Raw genomic sequence first — 21,969 nt, 5'->3', positions numbered from 1 at the left:
GTGGTCACATGTCCAAATGCGTCCTTCACTGACCTGGCAGACCTGGCAAGGTTCATTTGGTTCAACTTTAAAAACTGCATTTTAGGCTTCTAAGACCTACTATACCTTAAGTAAGCTATGTTTAGGGACCTGCTGAAAAGTTGTTAATCAGCAGAAAGAGCCTAGACTGTGTCTTGTTTTGTTGCCTTTGTTGTTCTGTGTGTATTACACCAGATTCACCACTATAGATTGTATAAGTATTATTGTGCTCGGGCTGAGTGTGGGCTGAGTCTAAATATAAGCAGTGTGTCACAGATGTGTGTCGTCCCTCCTTCCTCGTACTGCTGCACTTTCTCAGTCATAGGTTTTTCCATGCTGTGAATGTGTACAAAGAGGAAGTGAGAAGAGCTGCAGAAAGCCCCGCAAAGCCTTCAGCACGGTCCACAGCACTATGAGAAGTGGAAGCGCACACAGCCATACGCACTTCTTCTAAACACAAAGACTGACAACAGACTCAAGCGGATTCTCATTCTACCGAAGTGGTAAGACCTTTATTCTATTGATTATTTGGATTGTTTCGGCGTCTTCTTATTGTTGGAGTATGAGAATCATTTTTTTACTAGTGTTTTTATATAATAGAATACCCCAACAACTTAGCCAGAATAGCAACTGTATGTGAAAGTACGCCTTGATCAACATCAAATCTAAATTTCCGATATTTACTGTATTATTTTCTACTGTAAATAATCAACTGGATGTTTTTGTGCTTCTATAGTACATACGCGGATGTTTTTACACGAATATATTCACTTCATATTTTGGGGAAGTGGTGGTGTTTCACAGAACTAACCAGCTGTTATGTAATCCGTTAAACTCTGCCATTAATTTAAAAAAACTGAGCAGAAACCCAGGAAGTGACATGTTGACAGCAACACGGCCCTGTGACACTCAGGAACACAGGCCTAAAATGTTAAATAAACCATTAGCTTTTCATCATCTGCTGATTTTAACAATGAAATTAAATAATAACACTTATTTGGTTGTTTTTTTGTTGTTTTTTTAGATTGGATCAGAGGCCGTGCGCGATGGCTCAAGGCTGCCTTAAGTGTCTGAAGTACACCATGTGTGTCGCCAACTTCCTCTGTTTTGTACGTATGTGTGGGGTTATCCAGTATTCAGAGGTCATTGTGGTGCATACATGATGCAGCAGAAGTCATTTGATAAACTCCTGCTGACATCTACACGCCACCTGTTTCAGAGGAGGATGTGTGGAAAAGGGTTAAAACGCTATTCAAACGCAAAAAAACAAATATGATAATAAGCTGTATTTTATATGATAAATATGGAGGCATAAAAAGATGTTGAGAAAAAAACAACTAAAACAAAACTATGTCTGTGTCAAGTTTGAAATCCTGACCATATTTAATGGTTAATTTAGCAAATCTAACAGATGTGAAGTGAAGTGAAGTTATTTAAAAACACTGTCAGCTGATTCTTGGAAGCTAACGCGCCATATGAAGACAGAATGCACTGAAGCAAAGCTGATTTGTGTATGAACAGGGTCAAAAACCACAACTAAGTTCCTGAAATGCAAACCTGAGTCTTTAAATAGATAAAAACTAAGACAGCAGCCAATAAATAAGATGAGATGGATCTCTGTTAAAGTGGAATGTGGTTCTGTCAGCCAGCTATGCTGCAATGTTTTAATGCGTTATAATTGACTAACGCACATGGTGTTAAAATAACCCACTGACTCAGAGAACTTGTGTGGTGGGCAGTTTGTTTGCGTCTCAGCCTTATATGCTGCACATTGTGGTGTGGACTAAACACCCTCTCCCCTGGTGGGTGTGGATTTAAGAGCCTGGCATGTTGGTTTGGGGTGACTGTGGTCATTTGTTTCCTTTGTGACAAACCTTTTAATTCATCAGTGTGTGTGTGTTGTGTGGACTTTGGCTGCAGTGTGTCCTCTCTTCTGTCCAGATGTGTGGTGTGGCAGTGCTGAGCTTTGGTGTGTACATGATGATCAACTTCAAGATAACCGCTCTCACCCCGAATCTGGCCCACTTCAACATAGCCAACATTCTGCTGATCACCGGCATCGTCATCACCTGCGTGTCCTTCCTAGGATTCCTGGGCGCTCTCAAGGAAAACCGCTGCCTCCTCCTGACGGTAACACACACAACCCAGAATCTTATGTCAACATGCTACAAATGAAAGTGTTATATTATAGTTTGGATTGACACCACCACTTCATGGTGTGACATGAAATCATCAACCAGGAAGTGTGTAAAAAAAAAAAAAAAAAAAAAACACACACACACACACACACACCCATACATTAAATCTGTTTTGGAGCTAAACAGACATTTCATTGCCTCGTGTATGAAATGGTAATTCTGTTTTTGTAATGTACACACAATGATGTTATCACACACAAAAACATGGACAGAAGAGTTGCGATGAACTGACCTTTAAATTGTGTCAGAATCTCATGGCTGCACGTCACCTCATTGTTCCAGTTTTTCCTGCTGCTCTTCCTCCTGATGCTGGTGGAGCTGGCCGCGGCCTGCCTGCTGCTCGTGTATGAGAGAGAGGTAGGGTCACACCCAGCAGAGTTGGTACCCTTATGTGTAGATTATATAATTTGCAAAATCTCGCCTGATTGTGTAGATCGCTGAGCTGGTGAGGAAAGATCTCGACGAGGGTTTGATTAAAGCAAAAGGAAACACTGGAAATACCACGACTCTGAAGAGCGACTGGGATCTGCTTCAGATACAGGTAGGTGTGTCAGAGAGGAGACGTACCTGCAGGTACCTGATGTTAGACATTCATCCTTATCTCTGATTGGTTTGTTTCAGCTGGATTGCTGTGGCGTCAATAATCAAACAGACTGGGGGAAATCTATTCCTCTTTCTTGCTGCAAGTCGACTAATTGTAACCCGCCTGGTATCAGGGAAAAGGTAGACACACTGCTGCCTCACACTGAGGCTGCTTTCAGCATGCTGTGCCAGAGGTCACACTCCTATCTGTGCTCTGTCTGCAGGGTTGTTTGGTGAAGCTGAAGACTTTGTTTGAGGACAACTTCCTCACCACCGGGATTTCAGTCATTGTCCTCTGTATTATTGAGGTATGCTGATGGTGGATGTTGTTGTTAAGATTAGAGTACAATGTGTCAAAACATTTGTACATCATTTTGTTTTACTTAATTGGAATTCCAGCCTATTTTAGGATAATTCTTTGGTTGTTTGACTCTTTATTCGCCTTTTCCAGCAGCAACAAGGAGCTGTGAGCTAAAAAATAGCAACTTCCTAGTGAACGCAGTGGGTCATCGGGCGACTCAAACCTTCAGAGATCTCTCTTTAGAAGTTGTTAAGACATCAAGACTATATATTGGATTTATTATGTAGACACAAATTTGATGTTTGTTTGATGACTGTCGACTAATACTAGCCACTAACGTCCAAATGAACCCTCTCATTTATTCATTTGCTTCTCAACAAAGTCATAGTAACAGTAAAGTGGACTTTTGGGAAGACCTTAAAATAATATCTACACGCTGTGTCTGCGCAGGAGTGTAATAAGAGCATTGTTGTCTATAGCCGTCGTGTGTGTATATATGGTGTTTGTTTTGTACAATGATTTCTGTTTTCTTGTCTTCTTTGTTTACAGGTCTTGGGAATGTGTTTTGCCATGACACTCTTCTGCCACATTAGTAGATCTGGACTGGGATACAAGTTATAAACCTTATGCTTTAATGTATCTTTGAAGTTTAGTTAATATCATTGTACAGTTCAAATTATACAGATTAGATCAGATTAGAGAAACAAACCACTTTTTTGTGCTCAAAGGTTTTCAAGGTTTTCTTCAACTTTAAGGTGAAACAAATTTGTGGCACCTTTGGCTTTCTACGAGCTCAAGCTATGTATAATATATAACAATACTGTTTTTGCCAGTTTTTTCTATGTTTATATATCTTTGCATTTTGTAGAGATTGAAAAGCAGTTATCTGTAAAATATGACATATCAGGTGTAAGTCTTTCACAGTCCTTTCACTGACAAACACGCATCAATAAAGCATTGTTTGTAGTGTTAATGCAGCGGTGTAGCGTCGATATTAAAACTTCATGTCAGATTATTTCCTGTAAACTTGCAGCTTAGTGATCTGTGGTGGAGCCTTAAAAATAACCACTTCCTCTTTTGACCCTGTTTAACAAGGCAGTTCCCCTAAACAGCACATTTTTAGTCACATGTTGCTCTAAACGCTGTTATTTTAAAAGGCATCGAGGCCTTCAGGTACATTTAAATACTTTTTAAATGTAATGCAATTACAGTAACAGACAGTGCAGAGAGACACAGAGGAATTTTTATTTAATGAATAAATCCTGCATCAATATTTTAAGACAAAAAAAAACTAAAAAAATACTAAGATTTCCTTTACACTTTAAAATAACTTTGTTCTTTTTTGAAACCATCACACAAAAATAGAAACAAGTACAATTTTTTGTAATTAAAAAAAAAATGTAACTGTACACAGCAGAATATACCATTTATTGCAAACTGAACACCCCTGACACCTCAGAAACTATAGACACAAGTATTGCGATTCACCTACAGATATGAAAGAACATAAAAATAAAGAAACTACTGATACAGCTCTCATCCTCTTCTGTCAAAGCAAACAGCCCCCCCGGTAAGTCACCAGATGCAGCACAGTATCATGCATGTGTCAGGTCCATTTTAACAGGGATTTCCAGTAACTGGCACTTGTTCCCTCCTCCAGAAGTACACAAGTTGTCCAATACCAAACATAGCCAAAAATAATTCATATTCTTTATGAACAAGGAGATTAAAAAGTTTATCCGAGTGGCAAAGGACTTTACAGGAAACCTGGTCTGACATTACCGTAAAACACTCCTGATCTTGCAAATTTTAAAAAAATGACAGTCTGTCTTCACTATTGCTGAAAAGTTATAAAAAGCAGCTCAGTTAGAAAAAATTTCATTCAACAGCCTTAGGTCGTTCAAATACTTAAGCTACACTTAAATATCACAGGACACACTGCCCACCACATACTTTTTTATTTGTTTTTTTAAACAATAAATGCTATTGTAGTGAAATCCTATGAACAAAATGTTGCTAAAAAGTTTGATAACTACCGGTAGTTTGTGCTCAGGATGTGTGAAAGCTGTTAATCACGAATGCCCCTGCAGTTGATGGAGACAGAATAAAAGTCATTTGGAGGAGCAGACAGTACCGTGCCTAAAAGAACATTCTTGTTGGAGAGAGAAACCGGCGATGACATGAATGTTTTAAAGATAGAAACATTCTCGGTAAACATTAAAATCCACCTCGAAGCAGACGAGAACGTCTGCAAAGACATCAATAAATAAGAGAAAAGACAAGAGTCTTTCCCAACCCTGGTTCAGAAATCCCCCCACCCCGACCAACCGTCCACCAATATAACTGGAATGAGTAAGAACTGTTAGGGTACCCAGCCCCTAGATTCACAACATTAAAATATCAAAAGCAGTCAGTTCATCACTGACGGATCTGTTCTGCTTACTGTTCAGTCACATCGCGTACAGAATACAGAGAGCGCGGCCAGAACACAAACCCCCACCCCAGCAGCTGCAGCTAGTGCATTTACACTCCTTAAGACTTATTGCTAGCATAAAGCCAATCTACCAGATCTACAAAAACAAACAAAAATAAAAAATGGTGTGTTGTGGAAATGTGAAACAGAAACACATAAAATGTGTGAGCCAATATTGCGAGACATGTCACAGTACTAAAAGTGCATCAGTCACATGAGACTGCTGGAAGTGTCTGAGCCTAGAATAGGAACCCTTGCAACACTAGTCAGTTGTTGAAAGAAAACAATCTCACCGCAAGTTTCATTTCGTCAGGGTTGGGGTGTCATTTTTTTTTATTCCTTTGGAAAAAAGTAAAAACACAAACTGTCCAGCAGAGGGTGGACATACTGAACCCCTACAAAGCCCCCAACCTGCTGCACAAATGGGGCAACAAAGGCACCAGAAACAAATGGACGTCAACACTTCAGCCGCATCGGACTTTTCTATTTTTCCACCGGGAATATATGCAACCCACTTGTGCATCAAGAGAAAGTATGTAGACCAAGTCAAAGGCTTGAAAGTGACAGTCCTATAAGCCTAGAGCAGCGACTTAACCTCTGCTGTGGAAAAAAAAAAACTAGCTGATGTAACATGTTTCTAAAAATATGACAATGACTTTTGGGATGTCAATTTCTACTGAGAACGCAAAAAGCAGAAATCACATGATAAGCCCAACTGGTACGATAAACATCGACAGTAGAGATGCGAGTACAGCCTAAAAGAAATACAGTACTTCCCACTAGTGTCACAGATAACGGGCTGGGAGGAAAACAGCTCTGGTTGTGCTTTTAAGTGAATGTCCTTCCAAAACACACACTGTTAAAGACTACACCTGTATCAACAAGGTACAGCTGCTCATTCTCAATCCTCATCAGCATCCACCACTGCTGCTGTAGCCTGTGCTCTGACATCAAAACAGCTGCATAAAGCAGCTTCTTCTCATCTGTTATTGCTTACGGTAAGTTATCAATGCACTTCCACATATGGACGGAAAAGACACAGACAGTGCAGCATGGGAAGGGAGACACTCAAGAGCAGCACCATCAGTGCCTCCAAAGAGAGACTGAAGGACCACTAGTCCCCTATTTCTCTAATTTGTTTGAAAGCATATTTGTGGTCAAGCCCATATTAGAGGAACTGTTTATAAATGTGTGAAATACGAATGAAGGGCTAATACACACCACTGGAGAACCTCAAGGATAAACCTCCAAGACTGTGAAAGACTCACCGAAGCCATGTACCACACCAATGCACATCAGTCCCATCTCCGAGGTGGGAAACATAATTCACTACACGTAGCAGCAATACTAACCAATTATATTAAGACAGCAACTTAAAAGTATAAAAACATCTGCAGCCCTGCATTTCTGAGCATGACGACAGGTAAAGGGATCAAAAATAAAAGTCTCCAGACAGAGCTCTGTGTTCCTTGAGAACTCCTGCAACTGGACTGAACAGTTTGTGTCTCAGCAAGGAACTGTGTTTAAACTCGAGGGTGCACAAAAAAAAATGCTGGCTTTACTATGTGATTACAGAATCAGTCAAACTACAAAGTTGTCTACCGAGCCCTTGAGAATATGTTAGCATTCTGCTGGATTTTGGTGTCCTGTGATGGCCTGATGATTTACAGTTTAATTCAGGAACCCCGACTGTTAAGACGTCTTTGTCGGACTGGAATAACATTGACATCAGCTGTATAAACATTATATAAACACTTTATTTTTAAACATTTTTAAGAAGTCCTTTCACTTGAAGGCTGCATATTTGTTTTTTTGTTGCAATGCATTGTGGGTGTGATGTCAACTGCTTGTACTCGCCTCTGTTGCAATTTGTGAAGTGACTGATGATGGTAGTGCCATTTGCCATTCGCCTCTCCAGTGCAACCACTGTATGTCATCACCCCAGAATGCACTGCACACTTCGAGTACTGGTGATATTTGACATGAAACTAATAACACATTATAGAGAATAATTATAGTGTATCACAGAGTCTTAACAGTTGGGGATCCTTTGAAAAATATAACTGCAGCAAAATAAGGGGTGTTAAGAGTTCAGATGGGACACATTTAGTGAAATCAGTTAAACCTGACCCACTAATTTGTTCCTACTAAATTACATTTTAAGACTAACTAGACAATTAAGAGATTAAAATGCCTCTGTCACTTGAACTGCAGTCTTGAGTGTGCTGTGTCAACTTCTAGTTCAATGCTCTGCCAACAAAAACTTTTGAATTTGGTGATTTGAAAGACAGATGGGTGCTTACATTTTCTCCATTTAGAGAACAATATGTTGTTTGGTTTGCACTTTTTCAGGCTTTTTTGCTTTCAATTCTAGAAAAACCTCTTTGCATAGGTTTTTCAAGGCCATTAAAAGTTTGATGGTGTAGCCATATCTGCAAAAACAGTAAACACTGAACGTCCAAACAGATTGTTCTGAAAAACCTGCACTCCATTCGCTTTCATCTCATTAGATTCACATAACAGGTTGAGTTACACCGGGCTGTTTGGCTCTGATCACAATGCTCCTAAAAAAGGTTTAGTAAGACTGTTTTACACCTGATGACAGTCAGTTTTTGCAGTGTTTGTACTTTTTACAACATACCTCCCAGCAGGACAGACTGGTGAATGCAAGTCAACCTATGATGGCTTTCTCTGGTTTAAAACCTCCTTTCACCTGATGGGCTGGACTTTGTCACTTGTGAAAAGGAAAAGATGATCCAAAAGTTATTTCTACAGTTGGTTACTGAGTGCTGCAGATCCAGGGCTCTGTGGGGGTGGAGAGTGGGTTTGGGGTTCTGTCAGAAAAACCAGCTGTGGCCTCTGAGACACAGGAATGCTGTGGTTTTGGACAGAGTGACAGCCTCTCTGCCCAAAGCTGTGGGGGACCTAGAGGGGCATCAACCTGGTGGTGTGGAACAGGAGGGGATTCAGGTCCTCAGCATGGACGGCCCGGTGGAGCGACGGCTCTGAGCGACTACGCTCAATTTTTGGCAGCAGGTCCTGCACCTGCTCGATGGCTACCAGGATCTGAAGAAGAAAAAGCAACATTTAGTAGGTTGTTAATTTGGCAGATTATTGTTGTGCGTTTATTTATTATTTAATTCTGATGTTTAGGTTTGTAGCATATTTGTTAAGCCCTTTGCAGATTTTGTAGTTACTATTAAATTTTTGTGTGTTTCTTTGTGTGTTTCTTTGAAACAAGAAATAAAAAAGCAATGCTTCTGTAACTGCAATGAGAACAAGCGCATGCTGCAGGATTTCCTCCTAGTGAAATATTATTATTTACCTGCTTTGTGTGGTATCGCCATAACAAACAACCACAGAGGTTGGTTTATTTTATCGCCATGCCTCACAAATGCACACTCTTAAGAGTCTGTTGTGAATGTTAATTAATATTTTGATGGCTTCTGTATATCCTACTGACCTGTGGAAACAGGGGCCTCTCATCACGTTTGAACTTCAGGCAGTCAACGATAAGCCGTTTCATTGACTTAGGTGAGGTACTATACAGCTTACTGAGGTCTGGAGACAAGTAACCACGCCCAACCATGAAGATTATCTGGGAGTAAAAAACAGAGAGGAGACAGTCATAATATTTTCTAGCAATGTTCACTGAACGATCAATTTGGTGATCTTTCAATTGACTGGATACATAATGATCTATGTTTTCTACTTTCTATCTAGAGTCACCACCAGACTCAGTGAACCACTGAATTCACATTATGTTGAAAATGAAATCATGTGGAGGAGGGCTTCTACAACCTTACCTTCACCTTTTACAGCGAGGCTTCCATCTAGTTTTTACAGTGGCTACTTTGACTTATTGTCACCTGTTTCATGTCAAATGATCCGCTTGAATAATGTTATCATGTTACTTGCTCATCAATGTCTTTGTACTCTGTTTTGTTTTTGTCTGTCAAACATGAGAGCTGCACATTATCGGTATATAACAAATACATTCTACTACTGACCCACTAAAAACAAAGCAGTGTGTATGGGTATTAGATGGCACTCATGTTCTATCTGCTTACAGAGAAGTACTTCACATTTGACAGAATAAGTAAGACTGCAATGGTAATAGAACCTGGTCTCTGTTGTTAATATTGGAGTAGGGCAGGGTTCCTGACATCAGCTCAAACAGCACCACTCCGTAGCCATACACATCAGACTGGAACGTATATGGGTTGCTGTCCTGCATTCGGATCACCTCTGGAGCCTTGAGGGTGAAAGGGAGAAAATGATGTGCACTTTATTAAACATTACTGACCACACGGATGCAGCCTCCCATTTCTCCAAGACCTGTACATCTCCAGGACTCTGAGGCGTGCAGGTCGGATCACAGCTGACCCTTCTCACCCTGGACATGGACTCTTTGAGCCACTCCCTTCAGGCAAAAAGTTACAGGCCACAAGAACAGCTTCTTCCCTTCTCAGTATAGTCACTGTACCATACCATACCTCCAGTCATGATCCATCTGATGATTATTTGCACTGTTTACTTTCCTTCTTGCACTATAGCCCATTTGTACCACCTCACAGATCCATATGTGGTACCTGTTACACTGAGTTCCTGTCGGGGTCTTTGTTGTGCTCATAACCATTACCCATGTCCTGTTTGTTGTATGTCTTGTAAATTCACATGTCAATTTATAGCTTATTTAGCTTAGATTATATTTGTGTTACTTTATTTTATTTTACCCCATGCATGCTACTTGTTTTATGCATGCACTAAATCACTAAGGCAAACTCCTAGTAATGTAAAACCTCTACACTTACATGGCAATAAACACAATTCGGATTCTGACACTAATAAAGTATCTGAGCCAGCATAAAGATTTGTCTTTAATCCTGCATGTACGCATATGATAAGTATAATATAGTTAGGTATACAATATGTTAAGGTGCAAAGAAAATATCATCATGATAGCATCAAGTGCTAACTTCATGTGGCAACAATTTCTGTAGCCAAAACAATCTGAATGGAATAATAAAAAGGCTTTGCTGAAAAAAAATGTGATTTTCGAGGGCTATGCAGATAAAATTCTTACATTAGAAGGAGAGCTGCCAATATTTAACTACAGTTCACCATTTAGTTTCATAAGTAGTCAGAGATAGTCATTCTATTCAGCATAAGCAATGCTTACCATCCAGAGAATGGATCCACTGGGCTGTTCCACCTGTTGAGAGCCACTCCATCGAGACTTCACTGTGGCCAAGCCAAAGTCACCAATCTTGACAGTCCAGCCCTCATGAAGAAAAATATCTGATAAAAGCTCAGGAAATATTACAACAGACAGCTTGTGGGCATATTTATGTCTTATCTACCACAACAACCTTTAACGATTTTAAATTATTATTTAATTATAACAATGGACACAAAAACGTCTGTAGTTCAAAAGAGACCACAAACAAAATAATAAGCTTCACATTTCTAGTGCTCAGTCTGCTCTATATACAACTGTCTATTAAAAGGCCATTATTCTGGTTTGTGGTTTAACCTTGGGCTTCAAGAACTATTTTAATTTAGCCTCTGTAGTTACTGGTTGAATCTACAGCAGTCAAAGCTCAGAAACCTACACTGACCTTCCTCACGGACATTGTTCTTAACAAACTGTAATAAGCTGGACAACAAAAGGATACTGTTTGATTTCAGATCTCGATGGATTATGTTCTTCGCATGAAGATAACTGAAAGATAAAGACAGATAAAATCACTGACAAATTAACGATAGTTCTTTCAACAGAATGTGTGTGGTCCGTAAGCTGTAATAGTAAACTGCAGGTCTTACTCCATGCCCTGTGCCGTCTGTCTGGCCACATCAATGCGACGCATAGTGTCAAATTTAGTTTCTGTTACGTGCAGATGGCGGTACAGACTGCTGCCTTCACACCACTGCGTGATGATGGCAAAGTTGGGCTTAGTCATGTAGCCCATGAACAGCAGGATGTTGACGTGGCGTGTCTTCCTGCAGAGAACAGAAAGGTGAAATTGTAAGTAGCGTCCACAGTCTTATTAGAGTGCCCTTCAAGCTATCTATAGACAAAACTCACCGTAAGACCTGCATTTCGTTTTTGAAGGCCTGTAACTGCTCAGGTGTTGGCTCTTTTACTTTGAGGATCTTGATTGCCACATCTCCATGCCACTTGCCCTTAAAAACTGTTCCAAAGGAGCCAGTGCCTATTCTCTTCAGGATGGTGACCTCTCGAGAGTGGACTTCCCAGTAGTAACTTGAGTCTCTGTAGCCTCCTCGGTGCTGAAACATAAACTGAATGTGTTAGATGCTGGCACGGCTACAGTAAGCCCTTTCCTCTGCACAACAACTTTGTGAAAGATAGGCCTTTCTAAAGACAATCAGTGACTACTTACCACTTTCTTTTTGTCATCAGATGAAGATGGTTTGCGTTCCTTGTGCTCTGAAGGGGACTTTGGTGGTCTCCTCCCTGGAGAGCCCAGAGAAGAGGGTGGACTGGTAGAGGGCTTTGGCGAGGGTTCAGGACCTGCAGACAACATGAGAAATGAATGAATAACAAAACTGTTCATATTTGGTAATTTTGACCATTTCTGAAATAGAAGAAAAAAGGAAACCGCAACTGTACCCATTGTGTTGTTGAATTTTAGTGCTTCCTAAAAGGAGGAGAGACATAGCATGCTTTGTTTTACTAGCACAAGTATTGTGTGACTAGATACAGTACCTACAACCAGATGCTCTCATAGTAATGGCAACCAATGAAACCATGAGCAAAGAAGCCTAAACGTACCTCAATGATGCCAGCACTACCAGGCCCCACTGTGCTAACCATGTGAACATTGGGAGTGGAGGTGGAGCGATGTCTTTGTAGAGACTGGCCATCTCCACCTGAAATGGGAAAATGAAACGTGGAGGTCGGGGACAGGAGGTCCATTCTGTGGGGAATAAAGTAAAACAATAATTTAGTTGTAATTTGAATTTAAATTTTACTTTCAAAACTGAGGCGGAGGTCTTCTGCAGGGTCATCCATTCAATTTGAATGCATTTTGTTTAGTTTGGAAGCTTACCCAGCTGGCTCTGGGGTTAAGGCTAGGTTGCTCTGTGACGGGGAATTTTCTGGCAATAGTATCTGTGGGTATTCATCTGTGCAGGGACTGGGGTCACCTCTGGATGAGATGGAAAAAAAAAATGGATGAGACATGAAGAAGAAAACAGAACCTGATTAGGCTCAAAGAAAAAAAACAAACCAAGAACATCAATCAACAAAACTTATTTAATTTATTGTCCCAGGTTCACAGTATTACATGAGAAGAGTTTAAATAGATAGTTCCCATTTAAAAACCAATTTAAGCTGTGGAAATGACCAAGCTGAAAAACCAATCTTGCCCTTATTCAATATCCTAGTATTACCATAAAGGGACATTGCACGTCCAGTAATAAACACAATAGTATCTCTAAACTTTTCCTCTCCAACTCACCGTTTGCTCACTGTATCCATGTCCACACACACCGTGGGGACTTTACTACTGCAGTGCTGGTGAAATTTGTAGCCGCATGTCTGACACCGAAAGCCGTTAAAAAGAAACTTGTGGCAAAAATCACAGTATGCCAGTTTAAAGAAAGTTTTCCGTACCTGTACAGAAGAAAAAGCCATTATATTCACTTCTGCAGAAATAATGCTTAAGAACATTCAGCAAAAAAAAAATAAATGTAATGTTAACATTGTTTTATCAGAAAAGTCATGTTATATAAAATTATATCAGGTACTTACAAAGTTGTGCATTGTGAGGGGAATATCATCCAGGACCTCAACTAAAAGCTCTTCCCCAACCAGAGGAGTAATGTCTGTGTCCCAGTCTGTTAGTCTCTTACGGCTGAAAAGGCAAAGACATTAAGCATAAAAGAAAAAAAAACACAATCACATAAAATGTACATTTACTTATACTTTGTACATTCAAGTTTAGTGTGCCTGTTTGTGGCTTCAGCATGAATGAGTGACTTAAAGGGAAGAGCAGTGCTAACATGCACTGCCTGGATCAAGTCACAGTAGCAGACCTGATGCTAACTGTGCCAGCAATCATTAAATAACATAATGAGCATGTGTGCAATACGTAGATATTAGACTTGTGACAGTTGTTCACTGTTGCCTCTGAGTCTTTCATGTAGGCGATGAAGAATTGCAATCATCCCTATATAATGTGGGAGGACATTCAGCAGACAATAGTGCAATCTTACCCCTCCAGAAGGCGAAATACAGCACAGCAGTCTTGGCTTAGGCCTCTCACTTTGAGCGCTTTATCTAAACTCTCATACACAGTCTGCCCTTGGCGGACATTCACCTAAGAACAGAAAACCATATTTAAACAAGTGCAACTTTGAAATGGCATTCATTGACCAGGTAACGTGGAGGGACACTAAAAATACTCATAAGAGTTAACATAGACACTCCAGATTAACAATGTTAGGACTAAGAGCTTGCAGCATGGTCTTCCTCTCAGTACTAATGCTACATTCTTATTCTGACCACAACAAAGCTCTTACAGATGACAGTGTGGGATGTCAGTCAGCCACAGCTGCTGGTTCCATGGTGATATTACCAGACAAGATGCTCCACAATTATGTGCATTGGCATTTCTAGCACAGCAATACAAAACAGATTTGGTACAGGCAGTAAGTACTTTGTGTCAGTTCACTTTACATAAAAAAGCCAAAGAAATAAAAAGGCAGTGTGCAGCCAATGTTTGGTTTGGTTCTTATTTGGCAAGTAATGTACAACAGTATTACCGGTACATCAAATGCTGCAAAAAATCCAAGTCAATTTTTCATCTAAGGCATAAAGTGGACATGCATTAAAGACTTGCTGAAGTATACAGGTGTCTGACTTTCTGTATTACAGAGAGCTTAGGCTCACATTTAAAACAGCGTCATCCACACTTCCTATCACACACAGGACAGTTTAGCACAATCGGCAATTTAACAGCTACTTGGTCATTATTTTATGACACGTGAATAAAGATTCAAACACCTCCCACGAGTTCTAACAAACAGGAGACATTTGTCGGCGCCATCTGTGAAATCTGACACTAACTGTCAGTCAGTTTACTCATTACCACGTTGTAAAATATACCAAAATGTGTATGAGTAATGACACCTGGCACCAATCGTGTTTTTGTAATGGGTGGTAATTGTCATCAGCTGTAGGATCACCATAGAAACATTTTTTTTATTTACTGAATGTAAAAAAAAATGCTGCAATGTCAAGATAAGTATAGGTATAAGAACCAATCTCTACTCACCACTGTCCTCTGTTTGTTGGGGAGGTAGACTCGGATGGTACCTCCACCTCGTGGCACATCCTCCGGACTAGTCTCCCCCGAGGAGGAGTAAGAGGAGGAGGTGGAGGACATGATGAGAGGCTAGAGGACCTGGGGGACACAGCACTTAGACACCACAACCTCAGGAGAGCTTCATGCACAGTGCAATCCAGAGGAGTAAGCCCTTTACTTAGAACCTAGAACAACAAAGATATATTGCAGTTTTTTAGACAAACGTAAATGTAAACATTTACATACCAATTTACAGTATAATGGAATATATAATACACATAAGGCTAAGGAAATAAACCATGCTAGTTACTTGTTTAGTTTTAGGTCTTCTTGGCTCTTGACTAATAAAGGACAAACACATTATATGCACACTAAAGCACACACAAACAAAAAAACAATTTATTGGCATTTATACAATATGCCTAATACACAAAAATAAACTAACAAATCGCAGATGTTTATTATGCACATATACATTGGTAAAATCTATGCCGCTTTACAGTGAAAAATAAATAGCTTAAGTTTTAAATTGTGTCTGCCGTACAATTCAAAATGACACATACCGGGTATTAATCTTAGCTTTCTTCAGTGTAACATAGCGGGGCAGAAGACAGCTGTGTTTACAGCAATGGTCGCCAACCAGAACAGATATACACTTAGCCTAAGTGATACAACTAGACATGAACCAGGCCAAGAGTAGACTTAATGATGGCATGAAGCACTGACAGCCACCGTTACAAATCGGCAAACTTGCTAACTTCTCGCACGATGCTAATGCTAGGTGACGTTAGCCCGTTTGCTTAGCATGGGATTTGCCTGCTATGCAATATGACATTTCGAGTTTTGGGAGGCCATGTTCCTCCCAGGGCGCCTGTTATCCGACAACAGCTAACAGCCAAACTCCTTTAAAGACATTTAGAAGTAATAAATTGTCAAATTACTAAATGATAAAATGGCAGCGTAATCTGTACGATGCAAAGCTACCAACGCATTTATGAATTCAGCTCCACTTGCCTGAAAGAAGTGATGGCTACAGTAGGAAAGGAGATTATCAGGCTAACTCAGTGACTAGCTTACAATACAGTGAAAAGCTATAAGGCTAGCCCTATCAAGCTAACGTTAGCCAACTTGGGGGGGGGGGGGGGGGGGGGGGGTTTACCACCGCGTCAGCTTGTTGCCTACTTCTGGTGTCTTCCCATAATCCAGCGACTTATTTAACTGACATGCTCAACACGGCACGATCCAGTTATCACTATGCATCTGTCACAATAAACACGAGGATTTACTGCCATCACAGCGAGTAAAACACTTAGGATAAAAGTTAAACTCTTACCTGTAGCAGCCATCTTGAATTCTCTCAATCTGAAGTCGGATCTGTCAAGAACTTCAGGGAAAGCGGAAAACCTCCATAATACTGCGTCCTCATTGGTGGATTCACGCAGCCGCGGTCTTTCATTGGACAATATCAGCTGACCATGGGAGGGTGGGGGCTCCGAGTACGCTGTTTTGTCATGTAAATGAACTGCTGTACACATTTAGTAAGAATGTACCACTGTACTTTCTACTAACAAAAACCAAGTAAATATAATGTAAGAGATTTAAAAAAAGTGGCTTGTTTTCCATACATTTAATATGTTTTGGGAAAATATGGTTAAGCATGAGATTAATTTCCCAAATAATTCACAAAGCAAACACGGAAGATTGACAAATATTTTTATTACAAGATTACAACTTTAATAAACTCATAACTGAATACCTTAGGTCTTTGTGTTGTATTCCACAATGGTCCATTTACACATGGATATAATACAATTTCAATACCCATTTACTGTAAAGATGTCTCCAACTGTAGACTATGGGATGCCATTAAACCAAGCAGAACATCTCATTAGGTTTTTCTGACATATGGCCACTTAATATTTTATAAACCGTACACTTCCTTAGTGTAGTCCAAAAACCAGTTAAAAAAAAATCAGGCATGCTTTATTATTTTCTATTGCACACTAAGGAACCTCCTCTTCTTAGCTGTGTGTGTATATGCATGGTGACGCCACTCAATGTCTGCGGTGCTCTCATTCTCCAGGGTGCCAAGCTTGATCATGTACACTAAACGGAACAACACAAGCAAACAGTTTACACACACACACACACACACACACCCAACAAAAAGCAGAACAGAGGAATTCAGCAGAAATAGGGAGAGGGGGGAGACAGGAAATCCTCATGCCATATCAGATTTATTTTTCTCTCAGGTCTAAAATAGTGTTTCATTTTGTTGTCTATTTTCAATTTTAGTTCATGGTGAGGACTGATTTATTGGCAGTGCTATTTTTAAACAGAACATCCACAGTGGGATCGTAGCAGATCTTTATTGTTTTAATCTTCTGGGAGAGTGTCACAATATCCATCTAATTGCACTTACATTTCAATTCAAATCTGGGTCCTACTTCCGTCAGCTCTATGTTCTTGTGGTCCGTTTTCTTGTAGGTGTGATGTCTGTAGAAAAAAATAAGCTGCATTACACATAGTGCTGTTTGTCTATAAAAACACAAACAGTATTTAAAGTGAATTTTTACACTATTTACACTGACCTAAAAGAGATGAAATCCTCTTGGTTGGAAAATGTGATGACACGCCTACTGTCCTCCTTAGGCACTGGAAAAAGATACTTGAGGATATTCGATACCTGTTTGAGCAGAATTAATTAGTTGTACGCTCAAACAAGTGGTGAAATCGAATATCAATGGCATGTGTACGATACATTGTTCAGCACTCACTCTCTTGCCAAGCCTTGAGGTGAAGTTGTGAAAAATGAGGTGGGGATAGGCCTCAGACATGGTGCCTATGTCTGGAACATCGTGCCTCATTACCACATTGTAAAGTGTGAAATAAGCTGTGGGTCCAAAAGGCAAGTGGCTCACCACAAGGCCATCTATAAATATAAAACAATATGTATAAGAACAAATACGGTCAGCATTTAGGGCTGATCTGATCTCAGATTAGCATGTTAGCATCAGGCAGCAACCCCCATGGTTGAGAAATGAAGCTAAAGAGTACCAACACTTTATTGCATGGCCGCTTGAAGCTGGCTCAAAGATGGGTCAAACATACCTGGTTGTCCTCTTGTTTCGTGCACAATGACAAGATCTGTAACATTGTTAGCTTTGCAGGCTCGCACCAATGCAGTCATTTCATGGTTTCCTCTGTTCATGCGCTGGGCTCCAGGGAACATCAATTTTACCTCCTAGAGCAAGATATGTACATCACAAGTTATACTTTTCAGTCACAGTAGGTCAAGTCTCTGAACCCAAGTTGCTCCCAAAATGAAGGCAAATTGCACTGTTATTTTGTATAAATGTTAGAAACACATTTCCTATTGAGATACAGTGTTAGCTTTGACCAAATTGTTCAGAAAAAGAACTACTGTGCAGTATATAAAGAGCTAAATATGTAACTCAGATGTCCTTGGTCTAACTGGGAGTAGCAAAAACTGTCCCCAGTAAGCCGTTATCAAAAATATTAAACATCAGGACTGTCCATGTGGCTGAAGATGACCAGCCACATGGCTTATACCTACGGAGCTCATAATGGGGATCAGATACAGAGCTGCCTGAAGCTTAAGTTTCACTACCCTGCATAAGGACAATCAAACAATGGGCTCTAAGTGATATGTGAACCATTGTTTCCGTCTGACCCACATCATTTTCTCTGTACTCAGCTCCTCCACCCTTTAGAAAAGGCCTAATTTAACAAAGCAATTGCCCACAGAGGACCCAGTCTGACCTTTGCAAACATTTTGAGTCTAGAACTTGGGTCTCTGGACGTAGTGACCATCACTTTAGGATCTTCCACTCCAGCCCATTTATACTCATCATCCATGTGAGAGCTGACACCTGTACACAAAAAAAACTAATGACCGAATGAACTGGAATAAACATTGACAAGATACCATTGATGGTAAAGATAACCAACACTTGCCTTCTGCACCTTCGTCATCATACTCAAGTAGTTTCTGTAGCTGCAGGGCATCTTTGCGTACCTCAGTAGGAAGGAGAGAATTTTCTGCAGAGAAGAAAAACCAGCATGTGTTAAGACAGGATTTGTAATTGGATTTAGAGTGCTGTGAAATGCAGCAGGAAAATCAATCCAACAGTTTTACCGTCAAGTGCTCCTTTTAGCTTCTGTTTCTTTTCCTCAATCGTTCGGAGTCGGTCCTCTTGTGCCTTCCTGTACAGGTACTCCCGCCTCAGTCTCACCTCTCGACGAAGCTAAAAAAAATTACATAGTTATATTAAATATACAGGCTCCAAATAGATTGACAACACTTTGACGTGGAAAGTAATATACAGTAATTTTCAATAAGCCATGGTGACAGTGTTGAATAGTGTGACTAATACTATAAGACATTTTTTATGAGTCTGTGGTTGCCAGTGCCATTTTGTTTACTGTTGTGTACTGGGGCAGCAGACTGAAAGCAGCGGACACAAAAAGACTCAATAAACCGACCAGAAGAGCCGGTGATGTTGTGGGGGTGGAGCTGGACTCCCTGACAGCAGTGTCAGAAGGATGCTGTCTAAACTGCAGGGGATCCTGGAGAACAGCTTCCATCCTCTCCACCACGTGCTGCTGAGGTGCAGGAGGACTTTCAGTGCCAGACTGATCCCTCCTAAATGCATCACTGAGCACCACAGGAGGTCATTCCTTCCTGTGGCCATCAAACTGTACAACTCCTCCCTCTGAGATCAGACAATCTAACACACTGTCTTGTAATTATATCCATATTGGATTTATTGTAGACAAGATTTTACAGCACACAGTTGTATTATATATGACTATCAGTCTTCACTTGCCTGGATTTTACTTGAATGTTTATTAATGTTTAGAATTTCTTTGGTTTTATTTTTATTTTACTCTTACTACTTTACCTTTTTCATATTTCTAACCTGTTTTTTTGAGTATACATGGAGCACCTGGAATGAAAGCAATTTCTCCCTGGGATCAATTCTGAAATTACATTATGTATTAGACTATTATAATCTGTAGGGGATGTCACAAAGTCTAGAACTGCCCGATCCTGAACTAAGAGTAATAGCATTTGGTAGTTAAACATTAAACTGTCCCTTTTAACAAGATGTACTAATGTCACTTTAAATACCATAGAAGTGGCAGTAAGGGCACAAAGTACTATTCACTTCACAAACAATAACAACATACTTTTTCGATTTACATTTAAGACAAGAGCCCATATATTATGCAGTTTAAGGTGTCGGGGTGCACAATAAAAACAATAAAAATAGTTAGCCTCATGACCAGAAATAAGCTAAGTCCTTAGTGCTAATACACGAGGAGCAAACTAGAGAGAATCACCAGTAGCTACATACGCCGTTATCTTGCTCATTAAACTGTATAGTCCGTCAGTCTAATTACATCCCAAACAATAAAACACATAATATGCACAAAATCAACTTACCATGATGTTTCTTTAGCTAGACGCTAACCAGCAGGCGAAGGAAGACACTATTCACATGCGGACAGGAAGACATGCGTACAAAAGTCTTCGTCATTGGCTGAGAGACGAGCCAATGAGAGTACTCTATACTGTCTGGCAAGGTTTTCAAAATAAGAGCCGGAGACGCCACAGATGATTTAGCTGTGCTGCATATGTTAAGCAACGCAAAAAAAGAAAAAAGTGTTAAGCAACGCGTACAGGTTGTTATGAAGATAAGCTGCCGGACGGTACACGTTGTAAACTACTTTGTTTGCTTTGGTGCTGTTTTGCTTTACTTGAAAATTGATACAATCTATATAATTAAAAAAAAAGTTGTGCTGTGTGTATGTACTTCCTGATATTTTACACAGGCTGAAAAAGCTTCTCTTCCTCCTTACTGTACCACAACTTGTATCAGCTATCGGAAATGCACAGCCTAATTTTGATAATGATTTTGGCTCTAGGTAAGTATACACTCTACTCATTGTCTTTGACTATTGACTATTATATGCAGACAGTACAAGTTAAGCTATATTGTACAACCATTATGTAAAATAGGGGGACTGATGATTGAAGCAAGGTGTCTGGACTTATAGTTTTCTTGAAGATATTTTGCTGCTCATCCAAGCAGCTTCATCAGTTCTGTTAGGTGTGGAAACATGGTTTACATGTGGTGGAGGACCTCAGAGGGTGGGTCTGGGTGAAACTTACAAACATGAAATACAAACAATAGCACTAAATATCTCCATAATTGCCTGTGATGATCTGGCTCACTGTGTCAGGTGTAAGTTTCACCCAGATTGACCCACTGAGGTCCTCCACCACGTATAAACCTGTTTCCCCACCAAACAGTGATACAAACTGATAAAGCTGTTTGGATGAGCAGCGAAACGTCTTCAACTAATAATCTTAATTGACGATACAGAACTAAAAAGTTTAGATATTTCTTCTGTTGTAGTGTTTATGTAGCCTAATATTCAGGTCAATACAATGTGCAGGGGACTGTGAAGCAGTGCACTGGCAGAAGCTGTCATGCCCTTCTGAGGAAAAGCATGAGAACCTGCAGAGGGTTTGGTGCCGTCAGAGCTCAGAGGAGTGCTGCACTGGCCTCACCTTTGGCCAGGACTCCCACTTGGTGGATGGAGGGAAATTGAAGGTGACCCAAGACCAGTACTCCTTTACCGTGGAGGTGCTGGAGCTGAGCCACAGTGAGGGAGTGTACTGGTGTGGCGTGCTGAGCAGAAATTACACCATCATCAAGCTGGCTGAAGGATATTTTTACAGCTGTAAGTAGGAGAAAGTGTTGAGGCTACTAGTTGATGATAGAAGGGTTACGTGTGTTGTACATTATAAACACCTTTTAATACAGTTTATAACACTCCAGTACAATTTATGTACATTATGTGAATATGCATGTATTATTTTTTAAGCATCCAAGGAGAATTTTTGTTAATATTTTTGAATGATCTCAAAATATCAAAAGTATAGTGAATGGGTAAATGCAATATTTCATAAAGTAACTACAGTAGCACAGCGTATAGTCAAGCGGCTTTAGCACTCCAGGGATTCACAATTAC

General features: G+C 40.1%; 3 protein-coding genes across 6 annotated transcripts; 1 reads left to right on the top strand and 2 right to left on the bottom strand.

Moving 5' to 3' along the window:
* The first annotated feature begins 345 nt into the window (after positions 1-345).
* LOC114441979 (leukocyte surface antigen CD53) lies at positions 346-4,072 on the top strand. Of its 3 annotated transcripts, XM_028415193.1 has the most exons (8): positions 346-521; positions 1,043-1,127; positions 1,960-2,148; positions 2,499-2,573; positions 2,650-2,757; positions 2,838-2,939; positions 3,023-3,106; positions 3,649-4,072. In XM_028415193.1, the coding sequence occupies exons 2-8, from the start codon at positions 1,065-1,067 to the stop codon at positions 3,718-3,720; spliced, it is 693 nt and encodes a 230-aa protein (XP_028270994.1). In that variant the 5' UTR covers positions 346-521; positions 1,043-1,064; the 3' UTR covers positions 3,721-4,072. The 3 variants fall into 3 exon arrangements, with proteins under 3 accessions (XP_028270994.1, XP_028270996.1, XP_028270995.1); XM_028415195.1 differs by lacking the exons at positions 346-521; positions 1,043-1,127 and adding an exon at positions 1,134-1,820; XM_028415194.1 differs by lacking the exons at positions 346-521; positions 1,043-1,127 and adding an exon at positions 1,134-1,858.
* Positions 4,073-4,324: 252 nt separating this feature from the next.
* araf (A-Raf proto-oncogene, serine/threonine kinase) lies at positions 4,325-16,374 on the bottom strand. Of its 2 annotated transcripts, none has more exons than XM_028415189.1 (16): positions 16,238-16,374; positions 14,875-15,089; positions 13,814-13,917; positions 13,350-13,452; positions 13,057-13,211; positions 12,646-12,744; positions 12,369-12,513; positions 12,207-12,234; positions 11,977-12,107; positions 11,661-11,863; positions 11,399-11,575; positions 11,251-11,297; positions 10,755-10,873; positions 9,696-9,827; positions 9,036-9,170; positions 4,325-8,638 (listed from the first exon to the last, which is right to left on the bottom strand). In XM_028415189.1, exons 2-16 carry the CDS (start codon positions 14,983-14,985, stop codon positions 8,498-8,500), a joined length of 1,830 nt encoding a protein of 609 aa, XP_028270990.1. In that variant the 5' UTR covers positions 14,986-15,089; positions 16,238-16,374; the 3' UTR covers positions 4,325-8,497. The 2 variants fall into 2 exon arrangements, with proteins under 2 accessions (XP_028270990.1, XP_028270991.1); XM_028415190.1 differs by lacking the exon at positions 16,238-16,374 and adding an exon at positions 15,919-16,025.
* Positions 16,375-16,600: 226 nt separating this feature from the next.
* Positions 16,601-20,481, bottom strand: imp4 (IMP U3 small nucleolar ribonucleoprotein 4). Its single transcript, XM_028415192.1, has 9 exons — positions 20,375-20,481; positions 19,064-19,172; positions 18,883-18,966; positions 18,688-18,797; positions 18,016-18,148; positions 17,682-17,836; positions 17,496-17,590; positions 17,327-17,400; positions 16,601-17,010 (listed from the first exon to the last, which is right to left on the bottom strand). Exons 1-9 carry the CDS (start codon positions 20,375-20,377, stop codon positions 16,898-16,900), a joined length of 876 nt encoding a protein of 291 aa, XP_028270993.1. The 5' UTR covers positions 20,378-20,481; the 3' UTR covers positions 16,601-16,897.
* Between the last annotated feature and the right edge of the window lie 1,488 nt (positions 20,482-21,969).

This window comes from Parambassis ranga, chromosome 9, assembly GCF_900634625.1.
Source record: "Parambassis ranga chromosome 9, fParRan2.1, whole genome shotgun sequence".
Taxonomy (NCBI): domain Eukaryota; kingdom Metazoa; phylum Chordata; class Actinopteri; family Ambassidae; genus Parambassis; species Parambassis ranga.
This window is presented reverse-complemented; position numbering and strand designations above follow the sequence as displayed.